The following is a 16,272-nucleotide window of genomic DNA, read 5'->3' as shown; positions in this document are numbered from 1 at the left end:
TGTACCTCAAGAATTTATATATGATATTCAGTAATTTTCTGGTGACACTGATTTCACTATTTACTGAATGAAGTCTTATTCAGAGCTATGTTTTTAATCTTGGCAGCTGATACATTTTTCTGGTCCTTCTTGTCCGTTTTGCCCGTGTTGTAGAGTTTGCTGCCCTAAAGCAGAAACAAACTGACAGTAAATGAGGGAAGCATAGCCCCCACTGTTCAGGAACCAAAAAAGCATATGATTTTTTTTTTTAATATGCTAAAGCAGCATCCTCAAGTTCAAAAGTGATCTCCAGATAAGTTTGCTAGCCTTTCCTAATGCTGGTATCGTAGTTTCTGTATTCTGAACTGGATGATGTTGAACTCATGTGCAGGGAGATGAATGTTGTGGGGCAAAGTTGCTTCATCATTTACTTTCATGCTTAGGAGGCAAGGTTCTTTGTTATCAGAGATTTTGTGGAACAGGGCATAATTTGTGAAGAATGGAATGCTTGATTTCTGTATGGATTATGATAGAAAGGACTTAGGTTCTTCATACTGGAAGGTCTGTCAGGAACAGAAATCGAAATACCTTAGCTTTTTTCTTAGCTAAAATGGTAGGAGGTCTGGGAAAGAGGTCTGGTGAAGAAATCTGTAGAAAAGTGGGCTCGTTAAAAGGAAATAGATGAATACAAATAGAGAAAGAAGAAACAATAAAAATGCTGGTGGGTATCATTTTAGCAAGAAGTGGAAATTTTGGAGAAGGGAAATAAACTTTTCAAATCTTTCATAACTCATGTTAAACATCCTATATCAGTAGGGGATTTGACATAGCTCTTTATGGTTTTTATTCTGTAGGCAATGTCTAAGAGTTTACACTATAAGACTTCAGCATTCTTAGAATATACTTAGAGCTGCATTGAAGCACTGTGATGTGGCAGAAGGAAAGAAGGGCAGTTTTCAAAAATCTTCTGTTCCTGCTCACCACCTGTCCTTTAAAATAAAGCATTAGCTTGGTTTTAAAAAGATCTGAGCTTTCTTTTGCTTCTTAACTCTTCCTATCTGTTCTGAAAGTCTGGGTTTGATTACCAATACAAATTGCTGCCTTAATTCTGCAAAGAGTGAATGGATTGAACTTGGTATTGTCTAGTACTGAAGCTCTGTAACCCCGGAAAGCATATCTGTCAATGAAATGACAAGAGATAAAGATGAAAATCTTCAAATGTATGACACTCTTGACTAGACTAGCTGAAGCTTTATTATGGTAGTGATTTGTATTAAACCATAATTTTCATTTCTTTTTGCTTATTATTTTGAATAGAAGTGTCATGGTATTTTTTTTCATTGGTGTTATAATATGCAATGTTTTTTTTCTGTTCATCTGTTACTTTTTTTTTTTCCCTCTTTGTAGACTGACAGAAATGTGACAGTTATCTTGCTTAGTGAAATAGTATGGGAAATGTTTCGTCCAAATACTGGATGCTTTGAGCCATTCATCTTGTATTTTCCCGATTACAGCATAGGTAATATAATTCTTGAATTTGCTTTTTGGGGATAGAATAACACTTTGTCAAACTGTGCAAATGTTTTTTACAATATTTACCGATATGCCTTTTTCTGAATCTGAAGAGCATGTTAGCCACTGGAAGGCAGAAGGCTATATTCACACGAGCTCTAAAATACTCCTCTTAGCAGAACATCAAAAACAACATTTTGATTCCATTATACTTGTTAGTTCTTTCAGTTACATTGATTTTTTTGGTTGTGTTTGTTTTTAATGGGAATTATTTTTCCACTTAATTTAAAATGTGTTCAGTTTTTAACGCTGTTTTTAGATAAGCCAAACTTACTTATGTTTAAATAGGACACCTGCAGAAGATCTTGTCCCAGAATCATCCTCCAGAATATTCTGCAGATTTCTATTCTGCATATATAAATATTCTGCTTGGCGTCTTCTACATGGTCTGTAGGGATCTCAAAGAACTTCAGCATCTGGTGAGAAAAGCTCTTTTAGTGTTGTTGTTGTTGTTCTTATTGTTGTTCTTTGTTTATTTGTATGTTTTCCAGAAAGACTCTGGCAAGTCTAGATTTGCTGTTGAATATGGACAAAGAGAAGATGTGTTAGCAGAAAATGTAGTTTTCCTATAGATGCATGACAAAAGTTGTGGTGGTTCTGGTGGCTGCAAAGGGTTTCCTGTATTACACAGTGTCCAACCAGTCACAGAGAGGACAAAAACTGCATTAAAGGAATTCAGTATGTATGTGATTCACCCAGCCTGGAACTTCTCTTGATCTCACCTCTGCTCAAACAGTTCCACAATATCAGAGTGGCTGAGAGGACTAAACCAATTATTTTCACCTGTTGCAATAAGGAGATGTATCTCATCAAATTTTTATGGCTACTGCTAAGTATGGTAGAAGCAGTTGTTGCAAATCCAGCAGTTCTTGAAGAACAGGTTTGTTACAGACTTAGGTATAACAATATTTTTTTTGTAGTGGTTATGATTTTACTCTTTCAAGCTTCCTTACTGTTCAGATTTTTTTGTATGTAGTAATGTGGATTTGAACTTTGCGCACTGCAGTTGTGGACTTCTGTTGTCCATAATAGATTCTGTTGTATTTGTTTCCTGAACAATTCAGAATATTCAGTACAACACGAGACAGTTACTTTCAGTGCGTGAAAGAAAAATTAGAGTGAATGATCTTAGATAACCATTGCATGTCTGACTACAAGTTCTATGGTTTCCTGTGTTTATTAAGTGTAACTTGTCACCCAACGTTGTTAATACTTCATCAGTATGGGAAGTTTAAATTAAAATTTGAAACAATTTCTTATATTTTTCAGTAGTGTAAAATTTCCCTTTGATTTGCTTCCTACAGAGGATTTTAAGGTACCTAAGCTGTTAAGTAGCAACAGCAAGCTAGAGCTCTGCAGTGTTGCATAAACATAGCATGTTAATTTGAATCAGAGGTCTAGAGGAGTTAAATTGACAGAGATATTTTCATTGTCCTTCTGTTGGAATTAAAAATAGGTAAGTTAAAAGTTCTTGTAATATAATAACATCTGAGAAAATGAAAATATGTTGAAGGTATTTGGTAAGAGGAGTTTTAACCAGGTATAAATTGGGGAATGTAACAGCAAACAGTAAAAATAAACTAAAAAAAATAACGTGTTCTTAATGGTGACCTTTGCATAGGTAAAGGTGAAAAGCGATGCCAATTTTTAGCTCAGTTGTTATTGTTTATAACAGTTGTTATATAGTAAATATAGTTACTGTATACTAGGAAATTTTTCTTGTAGAGAAAACCCACTGAAATTTCAAAAATGTATTGTGGTCAGTGGTTACAAACAATGAAGAGATTTTGCAAGTGAAGTATCTGAGTGTTCCACTTGCGTTTCCAACAGGAAAATATGTCTAAATTTCAACTGAACTTATCTGTTACATTTAGAAGCTTTCTATTTAGATGAGATTGTCTCTCCATCAGGCATAGTTCTTGCAGGGCCAGCAGCAGCGCCGCTGGTGTAGTGGTATCATGCAAGATTCCCATTCTTGCGACCCGGGTTCGATTCCCGGGCGGCGCAGGAAGTTTTTTGCAATAGCACGGATTTACCAAGGGGAGGACATGCCTGACCAACCTGATAAGCTGCTGCGAGGAAACAACCAGCCTGATGGATGTAGGGGGAGCAGTGGATATTGTCTTTGTGGACATCAGTAAGGCCTTTGGCACTGTCCCCCATTGTGTCCTCATAGACAAGGTGTTAATATATGGGCTGTATGTGCAGAGATTGAGGTGGATCAAAAACTGACAGAGTGGCTGAGCTCACAGGAGGGTAATAAATGGTGTGAAGTCTAGCGGGAGACTTCCTCTCAGTATTGGGTCCAGCCTCGTTTAACATCTTCATGATGGTTGGCCTAGGTGATCTTGTAGGTCCTTTCCAATCTTATGATTTTATGATGAATGGTTTGAATAGTGGAGCAGAGTTTGCCCTCAGTAAGTTGGCAGGTGAATGACAAAACTGAGAAGGCTGGCTGCCATCCCTCTACTCGGCTCCGGTGAGGCCATGCCTCAAGTGCTCTGTTCAGTTTTGAGTCCCTCACTGGAAGAAAGACGTGAAGGCCTGGGAGCATGTCTAGAGAAGGACAGTGAAGCTGTTGAGGGGTCTGGAGCACAAGTCTTACAAGAAGCAGCTGAGGGATCTGGGATTGTTTAGTCTGGAGAAATGCAGTCTCGGAGGAGACCTTGTGGCTCTCTACACCTGTCTGAACAGAGGTGGTGGCGAGGTGGGGGTTGGCCTCTTCTCCTGCATAACTAGTGATAGGACTAGAAGGAATGTCCTCAAGTTGTACCAGAGGAGGTTCAGGTTGGATATTAAAAAAAACTTCTCAGAAAGAGTGGTGAAGCACTGGAACAGGCTGCCCAGGGGGCTGTTTGAGTCTTCTGTCCTGGAGATGTTCAAGAATAATTTAGATGTGGTACTAAGTGACGTGGTTTAGTGGGGAAACATGGGTGGTAGGTAGTCAGTTGGACTACATGATCTTGGAGGTCTTTAGTGATTCTGTGATTCTCAGTATCTTATGAACCACTCCATAGTGCTTAGCATAATCTAGAAATATGTATGTTATTATGCGTGATTCTTAGTAACATATTCTGGAATGATATTAAATTTATGTGTTGAAGATACTGCCTTGAGTTCCGTATATTAGCAGAGAGATTTAGAAAGATTCAGTAGGACAAGAGGAGAATGAGTTGTGAAGATGGTCACTTTACAATATTCTGTGTGCTATTTACTTGACCATTTAAGAAAAGATTGAGATTAGATCCTTGTGAAAATCCCACATTCTCTTAGGACAGTTTTTACAAATAATTCCTGCTTGTCTGTTTTAAGTACACGTTGCTTACTTCTGAGCATATTAAACTACATTTAGACTATACTTTACTTCCATTACTCATTTTTGAATTGAAGGTTTAACTTTTTTTTTTAAATTCCATTTATAATGCTTAGTTGTTTTATTTAAAAAAAATTAAAGATTACAGTGTTTGAATAAAGAAAACAGATTTTGCTGCCAACCAATCTGATTATTTCAGCTTATATTTAATCTGCAAAAATGTTGTGACACTTCACAGTAGAACATTTGGGAGTAAAACAGCGTAATTATTGACTGAAATGTTTTTGATTATAAAACCAATGAATTACGCAATGTTCTCTATTCTGTAGGTAGATCAAATGCATGATACCTTCTTAATGTGTTGTACTTTTTACTTTCTGTAGGCAGCACTCAATTTTTCTAAATACTGCGAACCGGTGGTCAGAAGAGAAGGTAAGCTTCTGTTCTTGATTTGAGCACATACAGGAGAGTGCACATGTCTTCCTGTTGACTTTCTGGAAGACTATTTTGATCCTCACTTTGTTAATTTTTCTGGTCACAGCAGTATCACTTAGGCCAGTTGCACCTAGTAGGTAACATTTGCAGTAGAAGCAGATTAAAGTTTCTGATAGTGATATTTTGAAAAAATGAGAGGGAAATACTTTGAAAACTGGCTACTCCCCTGTACAACTTTCTCCTCTCTCAAGCAGCAGTACTTCTGCAAAGCAGTGACAAAAGTCATTTCTCTATCAAGACTCTGAAGAAATTAAAAGCAGAGGTTCTGTTAAACTGTTCCAGAGTTCATCAGAATAACCACAGAGAAACAGCCTTGCATTGTAGTATGCAAATGTATAACTGTAAGGCAGCACTTAGAGTCAGGGTGTTAGACTGATCCTATCCCTGTATTTGGCATTGGTGAGGCCTCACCTTGTGTATACTGTGTTCAGTTGGACACCTCAGTGCAGAAAGGACATTGAGGTGCTGGAGCAGATCCAAAGAAGGGCAGCAAGGTTTGTGTAGGGCTTGGAGAATGTGCCCTATGAGGAGAGGCTGAAGGAACTGGGGCTTTTTAGTCTGGGGAAAAGAAGGCTGAGGGGAGACCTTATTACTCTCTTCCAGTATCTGAAAGATGCTTACAATGAGAGCGGGGTTGGTCTCTTCTCACTGGTGACAGGTGACAGGATGAGGGGTAAGTTTAGGTTGGATATCAGGAAAAACTTCTTTATAGAAAGTGTTGTTAAGCACTGGAATAGGCTCCCCAGGGAGATGTTTGAGTTACCATCTCTGGATGTGTTTAAAAACCATTGGATGTGGTGCTCAGGGACATGATTTAGTTGAGGGTTGTTAGAGTTAGGGTAGTATGGTTAGGTTGTGGTTGGACTCAATGATCTTTAATGTCTTTTCCAATCTGAGTGATTCTATGGTTGTGTTCTGCCTGTGACTGTTCAGATGCTGTAGATGTGGTTTGTGTTCCATGAGTTAAACATTTAACAGAGTTTATTTTGGTTTGGTGCAGCAAAAGAACGTGACACTCGCAAACTCTGGAAAAATATTGAACCTCATTTGAAGAAGGCAATGCAGACAGTTTACCTCCGGGAAATATCCAGGTAACCTTCTGTGGTTTCTTTTTCTGTTTTTGTATTTAGCAAGCTTTCTTTGTAAATATTTTCTTTGTCTCAATTAACTTTCGTGAGCAGTGTTTCTTTTTTGCTAGGTAGAATCTTTACTTTTTAACCTATATTTCTTTCTTGACATATAATGTTAAAAATTAGATACCTTAGGAGAGATCTTTTAGATAAATTGATACATGTAGCATATGAAGTAGTAAGTGATAAGTAGTATGTAGTGAGTGAACTAGCAGGAACGGGTTGTAGTTAGAATTTCTGTGGTGGTTGTGCAGATCAACGTTGCCACAAGTGGACCTGTCAAGCGTGGGAATCCATCACCAGAACATACAGACACAGTTACTGCTGCAGGTTTTGAACATCAGTGTCCTTCAACTTTGTTTACTCATTAGATTTATGTATTTGCTGTGCTTTCTGACCCTTGTTTTTTTATCCAAGGACAAAACATTCCTTAAATGTTTATACAATTATTGTTTTTGACAACGTTAAAATTTGCTGTACTGCTCATGCACTGAACTTAGGTTGGTATAGTTTGAAATTCCTTGTTTATTTGACTTGTGAGGCTGCTAGAAAAAGGACCCTCATGCTCATTTTTTAATGATAGCTATTGGCTCAGGCTTAATGTCTTTATCCTTCAGATTTGTGATTCTGATATTATACCCATGTAAGTAGGAATAAATAATTAGTGCTTGATTTCTTTGTACTGATACATAATGATTTCTTCTTCAATGAATGTCACTGAGGCCATAGAGTATTCTGGTAACAGAACTTGGGTGAGCGGTAGGTGTCTTGGCTAAATGGCTTGGAAAAGTGATCTTTCCTTGAAACAGAGAATAGGTTTCCCTCTGTATGAGCTAGACTTAGCTGTATAGTGAGTCATTAATTACTTTGTTTGCCTCAAATGTGTATTCATATTCAGTATTGATCTTTATTATGGTCTACTCTCAATCTCAACTTTTTGTATTCTCTAATGGTCCTTCCTAATTAGTGTGTAATCTAACATGATGATGTAAAGTAGCTTATTAATGGTTCCCAAATAACTATTTTTCCCTCTTTACTATTTTATTTGATTACAAATTTGAATTTTGCCATTTTTTATTATAAATTTCAGCTTTTTGCATAATAGTTCTAGGATTTACTTCTGCATAACTGTAAGCACTTGAGGAATAAAAATAACCATATTAATTTTTCTGGCCATAGAATTGTAATTACTCCTGAGTTTTCTAATTTTAAGTTACAGCAATGGAATTTTGTTATATGCTGTTGTGCTGCCTGAACCAAGATGAAAATGAAAGTTTTTTCTACCTTTGAGGTAGACAGTGTATGAAATATTGGGTTAATAATTTGGTTGAATGTTCATTATGATTTGAGTATTACATCAGGTCTCATTAAGCTATTTTTGTAAGTTTTAATGGCTCATGGCTGATAAACCTAATATGTGATAATAAATTAGACAGGATTTCAGCTGAGGGAAGGATCACGAGGATCTTTAAAAATGCAGTGGTACTTTGGTACTTGAATAAAATGTTATTGTTTGTAGTATACTAAGTGATGGTCTAAAATCATGACGTGCTAATAAAAAATTTGTTCCTTAGGGGAAGCTTTAAGGTGAAGATTTCACTATTAAGTGAAACACCTACTTACAGACATTACTTTACTGTCAAAATGTTCTTCTTGATTTTACCAAAGCTTTTCATAAAAGAATAAAATCAGCTTTCTTCTTTTCACACAGACTTAAAAATTCCAGTCTGAAGTAATTATAGTGTTGTTTTTGTTAGGATAAACACAGTTAAGCAAAATAAGAATAATAAAAAATCAAAACTGTCAGTTCTTCATTCAATTTTGCTTTGTTTCGAGACTTAAAATGCTGTAGTAATTGAAAGGAAAGGAATAGATATTTTATAATTATCTTGTACTCAGTTTTACTTTTATACCTTAATGTAAAATTATGTTCTGTATTATTACTGTCTGTATTATTGCAACCTATATTCAATATAATAAGACGTGATATTTATAATTATTCTTCTACTTCTACTTCTACTCTGGCCTAGCTAGAGTCATGTAATTAAACTACCTACTTGGTATATGTTTTTGGTTTTTTTTTTCACTAAAAGAGGATTTTACATGGGAATAACAAATATTAATTTATGTACTTGCATTTTCTGTCTTTTAGCTCACAGTGGGAGCGATTACAGTGTGAAGAAGAAGAACCTGGGCAGATTAAAGGTGCCAAATACAGTAACTGTGCAGAAGCTTGTAATGTAAAACATATTCTCTTCTGATTGATCACTGTTACCTGATAAAGTGTAACTGGAATTAATGTGGACGAGGATACCTAATGTTCAGTTACGGTTTAGGGAAGCTATATTTTCTTTGAAAAGACCTTCTACAAAGGACTTTTACTATCTTATCCCCTTTCATATATCCTTGGAGTAGTTTTTCCTATGGTGCTATTTGGGGTATAAGCAAATTTCATTACATCAGTATTTCTCCATCTAATAATGCATGAGGAAAGGGCTCACCCCTCTCCTAACTGTAAACCCATGCATGCCAACTGGCAGAATTGTCTGTGGAGTGATGTCAGTGTTATACTTGGTGCATTGCACTGGTTTACCACATTCCTGTGCAAAACAGGTGTCCTGTGACCATCAAATGCTGTTTACCAACAGCTTAATGTAATATAACAAAAAATATAAAATGCTTAAAAATATTAAGTTTTACTGTGGTTGTAATTAAGGAAATACTGCATGATGCAACCCTAGCATATCAGTTGTAGAAACTGACACTTCTTTATTAAACTGAATTCTCTGTATGGGATTGATTTTTTTTTAATTTTGTTCCATGTAATGAGTATGCAGTAGAAAACATTCTTGTTTGTAAATTAAAGCTAAATTGCTGTAATTTTCTGAGTACCTTAAAAGAAATTACTAGCTGTTATCTAGGGTGCTTCTCATCACACTGTGAGCTCTGATTCTCAACCTTTAAACATCTTTAATTTCTTCATCTTTGTTTGCTGATGCTTCTGAATTAAGCCATAAAGGTAGTAGTGCTTTAAAGAGCAAGAAACAACTGAAGTAAATGAAAGTAGAAGAGGGACCTTTTAGTTGTCTCCTTACTTTGACAACTAATGAAGTAAGGTGGTTTGATGATTCTACGTGAGTGAAAGAAACAACTGTGGTGACAAGAGTGAGGATATTTAAAAGGAAAAATTATAAAGTGCATTAAAGAGAAGAAAAATACTCAGTAGACCGTACTACTTGTGCTTGTAATACATAAGACTCTTATATAAATGAAGTATATTATGTAGCACACTAGGTCTTGAGAACATTTTCCTTTCTATAGAAAATAGAAGAGTAGCTAAAAAAGGTGAAATGCTGAACTGTTGCTCAGAGATGCAGCACCAGTTCTGGTGGCATGGCAGCTCAGTTCCATGCTGAGCTGTGTCCTCCAGAGTCTGGAATGTCTGTTCGTTTGTTCTGTTTGCTGGAACGGTGTCCTTCAATGAAAGTATCCTTGAATTATTTTTAGGGAGATCACACTTCAGTGGTTTTTGAATTGCTGATTTTTAAATACTGCTTCTCAGAAAAGTCTGTAAGGAGTTCAGGATGTGTATTTTGTGTAGCTTCATGACAGCATTCCTTGCCCTTCCCTGACTTTATATCCATGGTAACAGCTTTGTCAAAAGAAGCTGTATCTTGTTTACAGGAGTACAGCTGCAGAGAAGGAAATCATATAGACTACAATATTGAAACAGGAGAACACAAACCACTGTAATTTGAAGTCTGTGGAGGTTTATACGTCACTGAAATCTGCTCTCAATTGTTTATTTTACAGGACTTTCTGCACATGCACATGTGGAACTTCCTTACTACTCCAAATTTCTTCTAATTGCTGCTTACCTTGCCTCCTACAATCCTGCTAGGACAGATAAGAGATTCTTTCTTAAGGTAAAGGGTTTTTTTTTCTTATGCAGGAATCCAATTTTCAGCAGTAATGATTGTCCTGGTTTAAAACTTTTTGACAGTTGAATTTTCTTTGTGTGTGTGAGATATTTATCAACATGTGCATGTGTGCATGAATATATTGTATTCATGGCAGGTAAGGGTGAGCAACTGGAAAAAATGTGAGAACATGAGGAAAAGTCTTTAAGAATATGCTTTTCTTCTCAAATTAGAATTGCGAATACATGTTTTAGAGTTTACTGCAGTTCCAAGTGAATGATATGCTATTATCTTAATTGTTAAAGTGAGTTTTGGGTTTCTGGTACTGAAGATTTTTCATCTTTCTGTCTAGTCTTTTATAAGAGTGTTGTAGGTGTGCTTCTAGTAAGCAGTGACTGACAAATTATTTTTATGGGCATCTTTTGTTCTTTTTGCTTGAGCAAGCAGTTTCATAGTAAGTGCTTTATTTTCTAAACAAATGTTGTTGGCCAGATTTTTCTATATTAGTCCTGGAACTCAAACAAGAAAGCCTACAAGAATCAAGTCAAGTAAGGCATGTTACCTAACGTGTTACATCTTTCTTGCTCGTGTTCACTGAACAACCTTCTCAATTTAATTTTTTCCTCTCTCTCTTTTTTTTACCATTTCTGAAGTTGATTTCCACTCTTGCATATGAACCATACTGAACTTTCCCACAGTAAATGCAATGTGAACTTCTAAGGTTTTTGAAGCAGGAACAGTGTAGGCATTTCAGTCAGTGACATTAAATATTTTCCCCAAGAATTGGGTGAAACAGAAGCTACTGTTCTTGCTGCAAGTATCGTCAGATAGCAATTAGCAATTCATCAGGTGCTGGGGCAAAATTCGGAAACAGGTGCATCTCAGAGCCCAGTGGTAACACTTTTTGGGTATGCCTTCAAGTTGTGTGTTCTTGAGTCATACTGACAGCGAAAACAGAACATAGTTTTGACAAGGCTGTAATGAGATTGCAAGTTGATCAGAGAAAACTATCTTTTTGAGTAGTTTACTAATGACTGCCAGAAAGCAAAAGGAATGCAAACAACAGCGTGGGCATTGAGATGCTAATCTGCACTACTAGTAGATGTGCTAGGCTACATATAGCTGTGATCTGTGGGATTCTGGAATATTAAAAGCCCGATAGAACAGTAAAGTAATAATGGGCAGTGATGCTATTAATTACGTGAAAATTCAAATGCTTTGTGAAGATTAAATGAAAAATAAGTTGCTTTTAAAATATTCTTTAATTTAAAAAAAAATATATGAATTGTAATTGTCTCAATTTAAACAATACTAAAAATTAACTGAAAATCTGAGCTCTGAGATTCATGTTTTGTTGTACTCACACAGAAATGGAGTACCTGCTCAGTTGCTTTGAAACACCATTGAATACCTGAAATATACCATATGGAGATCGCAGCATAACCGTTAAAATGGATAAAATGTGTGTTGTGATCCTTCACTATTATGCCATGTAGGTTTGATCACATTCCCCTCCAACAGTTCTCTGTTATTAGAGCAGTTTTCTTTTCAGAGGCATAGTAAAAAGATTACTTTGCTGTCTCTAAGTATGTGTGGTATGTGTTAATTGAACAAACTGTCTCTTTTTTTTTTTACTCTGGTAAATTATTTATAGAAAACTCAGTACAATATTAAGTTCTTCAAAAGTCAATCAGAAATGCCATGGTTACTGAGGTCTTGACATGGCCAAGTATTGAACTATATAAATACTAAATGTGAAATTTTAATCACTAAAATGGACAAAAGATTCCTTTATTGGAGATGGGTTTTTCAAAATTCATTGAGCGTGCTAAGAAGATACACTTATTAATGCTTCTCAAAGTAGTGGAAGCACATGTCAAGTGATATTTTGAGGAATAACACTGAAATATGTTAACGAATATTTGAATGGTACTTCTCCAGTAATTTTGTATCATTTATACATGCCGGCTTTCATTTCTTTTATTCTCTTAATATATTTTTTAACCTGTTTATTTATAACATCCTTACGCCATTTGTGTCCTTATTTTGCCCTTCATATTACCTTAGGACTGTCTTCTTTCTTAAGGAAGCTCCTTTTTAAATTGTTTTTATTTGTTTGTTTTCTCTTTGTGTTCCTGTTTGTTCTCTTCCTCCTTCAACTTGAACTGGCTTTATGTTGTGTAGTTTGTCATTTTGCTAACTTGCAGACCGTCTGAATTCTGAAATGCAGGAGATAAAAAATGAAAATTCAGATGGGTGTATTTTTAAAAATCAAGGGGCCATCATTTGAACTTCTCTGGAATGAAAAAGAAATGAAAAATCTTCCTTTCCATGATATGATTGAGGGTTGGAGGAAGAAGGTAGCAATGAACAATATTAAAAGCAAATTTTCACTTGTTCTCACCAGTTCTGGGTTAGATAAGAAAAATAAATTATGCATTACATCAAAAAATATTAGAGTGCTGTTTTATACCACTTGGGACACGATGTGGCAAGAGCTAAGTGTGATTTTAGGACTTCTAGTAAGAAGAATTACTTAGCAGCATCAGAGACGTACAGACTGGAGGCGTAATAAAAAAGCAGAACTGTACTAGCATACTGCCAGACATGGTGCATGATTCTTTCTGATTCATTTAATTTTGTCACTGCAGTAACAGTAACAGAAAATAATTTGCATATCGTATTTCCTCTTGTTTTTTTGCTCTTGCTTGTTTTACAGCATCATGGGAAAATTAAGAAGACCAACTTCATGAAGAAACATGAAAAGGTATCTATTTTTTCTTTCAAAGCTGAGCTTGGGAGCAAAGATATTCTTACTACGGCACTACTGATTTCATACTTTCGTACTTTGTATTATCCTGTATTCTTTACTGTAGAAACAGGCATTACTTGAAATAAGTTACTGATGCATTTATTTTACATTGTATACATTTCTGTATGATGCATACATTTTTATTTCGTGAGAATTTACTGTACCATAAATTTGTCCTCCACATCTTTTTTATAGCTAAATGTACTCAATAAAGCTATTTAAAGGTCATCATAGATTGACTTGGGTTGGAAGGAACCTTAGAGATCATCTAGTTCCAACCTCTGTGCTGTGAGTGGAGTTGTCACCCACCAGCTCAGACTGCCCAGGGCCTCATCCAGCCTGGCTTTGATTACATCCAGGGATACCACCCTCTGGGCAAAAACGTAGATCTCCCTTCTTCTAGTTTAAAGCCTTCACTGTCAGACCGTGCAAAAAATGTGTCTCCTTCCTGCTTACAAGCTCCCCTCAAGAACTGGAAGGCTTCAGTGAGGTCTCACTGGAACCTTCTCCAAGCTAAAGAAGCCCAGCTCCCTCAGCTTTTGCTCCAGCCCTGTAGCCCTCTTCTAGACCTGTCCAGCAGCTCCACATCCTTGTGCTGGAAGTCCTAGGCCTGGATGCTGTACTCCAAAAGTGGCCTCAAGAGGGCAGAGCAGAGGGGAAAGTTCCCTCCCTGTTGGCCACCCCTCTTTTGGTGCAGCCCAGGGTAGTTGGCCTTCCAGGCTGCAGAGGTATACTGCTGGCTCATGTCCAGCTTTTTTGTCCACCAGCATCCCTGAGTCCTCTTCCGCAGGACTTGTCTCAATGAGTTCTTCTCTAAGTCTGTACACATATCTGGGGTTGCCCAGACCCAGGTACAACACCATACACATGGCCCTGTTGAACCTCATTAGATGCTTGTGTGTCCACTTTTCAAGCTTTTCCAGGTCCCTCTGGGTGGCATCTCTTCCTTTTGTTGTATCAGCTGCACCATTCAGCTTGGTGTCATCAGCAAACTTGCTGAGGGTACACTCAATCCCACTGTATATCATGAGTAAAGACAGCATGTCTAGAAGAGCCAGGTGTCACAATTTCTGCTGAGCACATTAAGGTAACAAATGATTTTGAAAATCAAATCACTTCAATTCCTAGTTATGTTTAAGATATAAGGACTTTAAATTTGTGTGTTGAGGCTTGAGAACTTTGCACTTCTGTTGTTTACATAGAAAGAATCAATTAACCAAAAAAAGGTAATTATTCCATCAGACTATTAACTAAATTTGCCATAGTTATAAGTATCTAAACATAACTGATTTTGGTGAAGCTGCACCAGTTTTTACTAACAGATGCTTGATGTACTTGGAAAACAAGTACCTGTATGTGTATTTGTAGATGTAATGTAAGAGGAAAAATCAAATTAACATTTGTAAACTGTTGAGTTGCTTTTAGATGAATCATAGAGGAGCAGTACAGATAGTACTAAATCCATGCAGAAATCATCATTTTGTCCTTCCTTCTTAGCGCCACAAGCAGTGCGGGTGAAAAATTTAATTTGATAATTTCTTAGCTTAAATAACCCTTCCTTCTGAACCTGCCCTCATTTTTCTTTTGGCACTGCAGGAGATTAGAGTCCTTGGGTCCTGTTTCTGTAGTGGTGCTGATTATACTTGTGAAAATTTGATTTTTAATTTTACTTAAAGTATTGCACCTTTAAGTAGATAATTAAGTATATGTAGGAATTCTTAAGTCTTTGAATACGTGTCCTGTACACATAGATGTCATATACCTCTTCTCTCTGGCACGTGAACTCCAGAGATATTTCTGAGCATGTGATTATTTTAAGGACTGTTATCTTCTTGAAATACATCCACATCTTAATTAGTTGATAAATCATTTTCAGAAGAGAGAAAGTGGAGAAATAATTGCTGTGCCTTAGACCAGAATGTTCTTCCTGCAGCCTCTGCAGGAGCAGTGTTTTGTTTTATTCTCTCAGCAATAGGATTTTCAGCCTTAGTGATGAGATGGGAACTAGTAGGGAGATGAGAACAGCTAGGAATGTGAAAGAAAGGGAAAAATAAGAGATGGGATGATAGAATATAGAGGTCACGGTCACCTTAACTGTGCTGTAGAGCTTGTACTTCTGTATAATTGTTAAATGCACTTATGTCTGAATTTACTTCTTAGTGCTCAGAAGTACTTCCGTTAATTATGAATTTCTCTCATTTTGTTACTGTTTGTGCAGCATCAGACCATGCAGGCACAGTCTATGCCCTGTAGTCTATTTACATTTTCATGAAAATGAAAAACTATCAAGTAGGTACAAAAACAGAACAGGAAGAGGTACTGAGGAAAGAAAAGTAAATGAGGGTAACTGACAAGATCCATGTAGTTATGTAAGCAAAATTAATGGCCCAAAAGTTTAAGATTTCAGTTCTTTTTTTCTTTTTAATCTTTATTAGATTAGTTCTAGTTTTTTTGGTTTTCCATTTAGCCTACTGCCAAAGCTCTGGGCTGTTGTTCAGAAAGTGTGATTAGATGTGTGCATTTAAATGAGCTTGCTTTATTGCCCACCTGTAAGTTTCATTATCAGGACAGCCCAAATTTGCGAAAGATCTCATCTTGTACCTTTGTTGTATTAAAAATTAATATTACTTTGAAGAGAATTAAAATTTTGTAACCCTGTACATCAAATATATTGAAGAGAAGATATCTGCTATGTTACATTAAACTGACTGCATGCAAGAAACTGAAATATGTCTTGGGGAATGATTAGTATGACAGAACTTTGTAGCATTTCAGGAGGTCCTTTCCTTCTATAAGAGCTCTGGTTTTCGTTGTAGTAAGAGTAAGACAGGTAAAAGGGCCCTTTCACTCCTAACAGTTGATGCCAGAAATTCTAACTGCTTGTAGGCCAGAGTCTGGTTTAGAAATTTTTTCAGGCACTGTACCAGCAATAGTAGAGAAAAGGACTGCAGGTCCCAAAGGGATTTTCTGGACCAGCATTTCTTTTGCTGCTCTCTGACTTTATATACATTTTCTCTGACTTTATATAAATATTGCACAGAGATGCAGTGA

At 36.4% G+C, this 16,272-nt stretch overlaps 1 protein-coding gene and 1 non-coding gene across 2 annotated transcripts in view; both read left to right on the top strand.

The window, feature by feature from the left end:
* Positions 1-16,272, top strand: part of ORC5 (origin recognition complex subunit 5) — a 47,894-nt gene that overhangs the window by 11,503 nt on the left and 20,119 nt on the right. The window contains exons 6-12 of the mRNA XM_010728784.3: positions 1,387-1,498; positions 1,840-1,970; positions 5,248-5,296; positions 6,360-6,450; positions 8,642-8,694; positions 10,303-10,415; positions 13,129-13,176. Coding sequence (XP_010727086.2) covers positions 1,387-1,498; positions 1,840-1,970; positions 5,248-5,296; positions 6,360-6,450; positions 8,642-8,694; positions 10,303-10,415; positions 13,129-13,176 — 597 coding nt within the window. The remainder of the gene's footprint in view (positions 1-1,386; positions 1,499-1,839; positions 1,971-5,247; positions 5,297-6,359; positions 6,451-8,641; positions 8,695-10,302; positions 10,416-13,128; positions 13,177-16,272) is intronic.
* On the top strand, positions 3,488-3,558 carry TRNAG-CCC. The gene has a single exon. It is a non-coding gene; the product is annotated as a tRNA-Gly (tRNA).

The sequence above is a fragment of the Meleagris gallopavo genome, chromosome 1 (assembly GCF_000146605.3).
Source record: "Meleagris gallopavo isolate NT-WF06-2002-E0010 breed Aviagen turkey brand Nicholas breeding stock chromosome 1, Turkey_5.1, whole genome shotgun sequence".
NCBI lineage: Eukaryota > Metazoa > Chordata > Aves > Galliformes > Phasianidae > Meleagris > Meleagris gallopavo.
The sequence above is the reverse complement of the archived record's forward strand: the minus strand, read 5'-3'. Positions and strand labels throughout refer to the sequence as shown.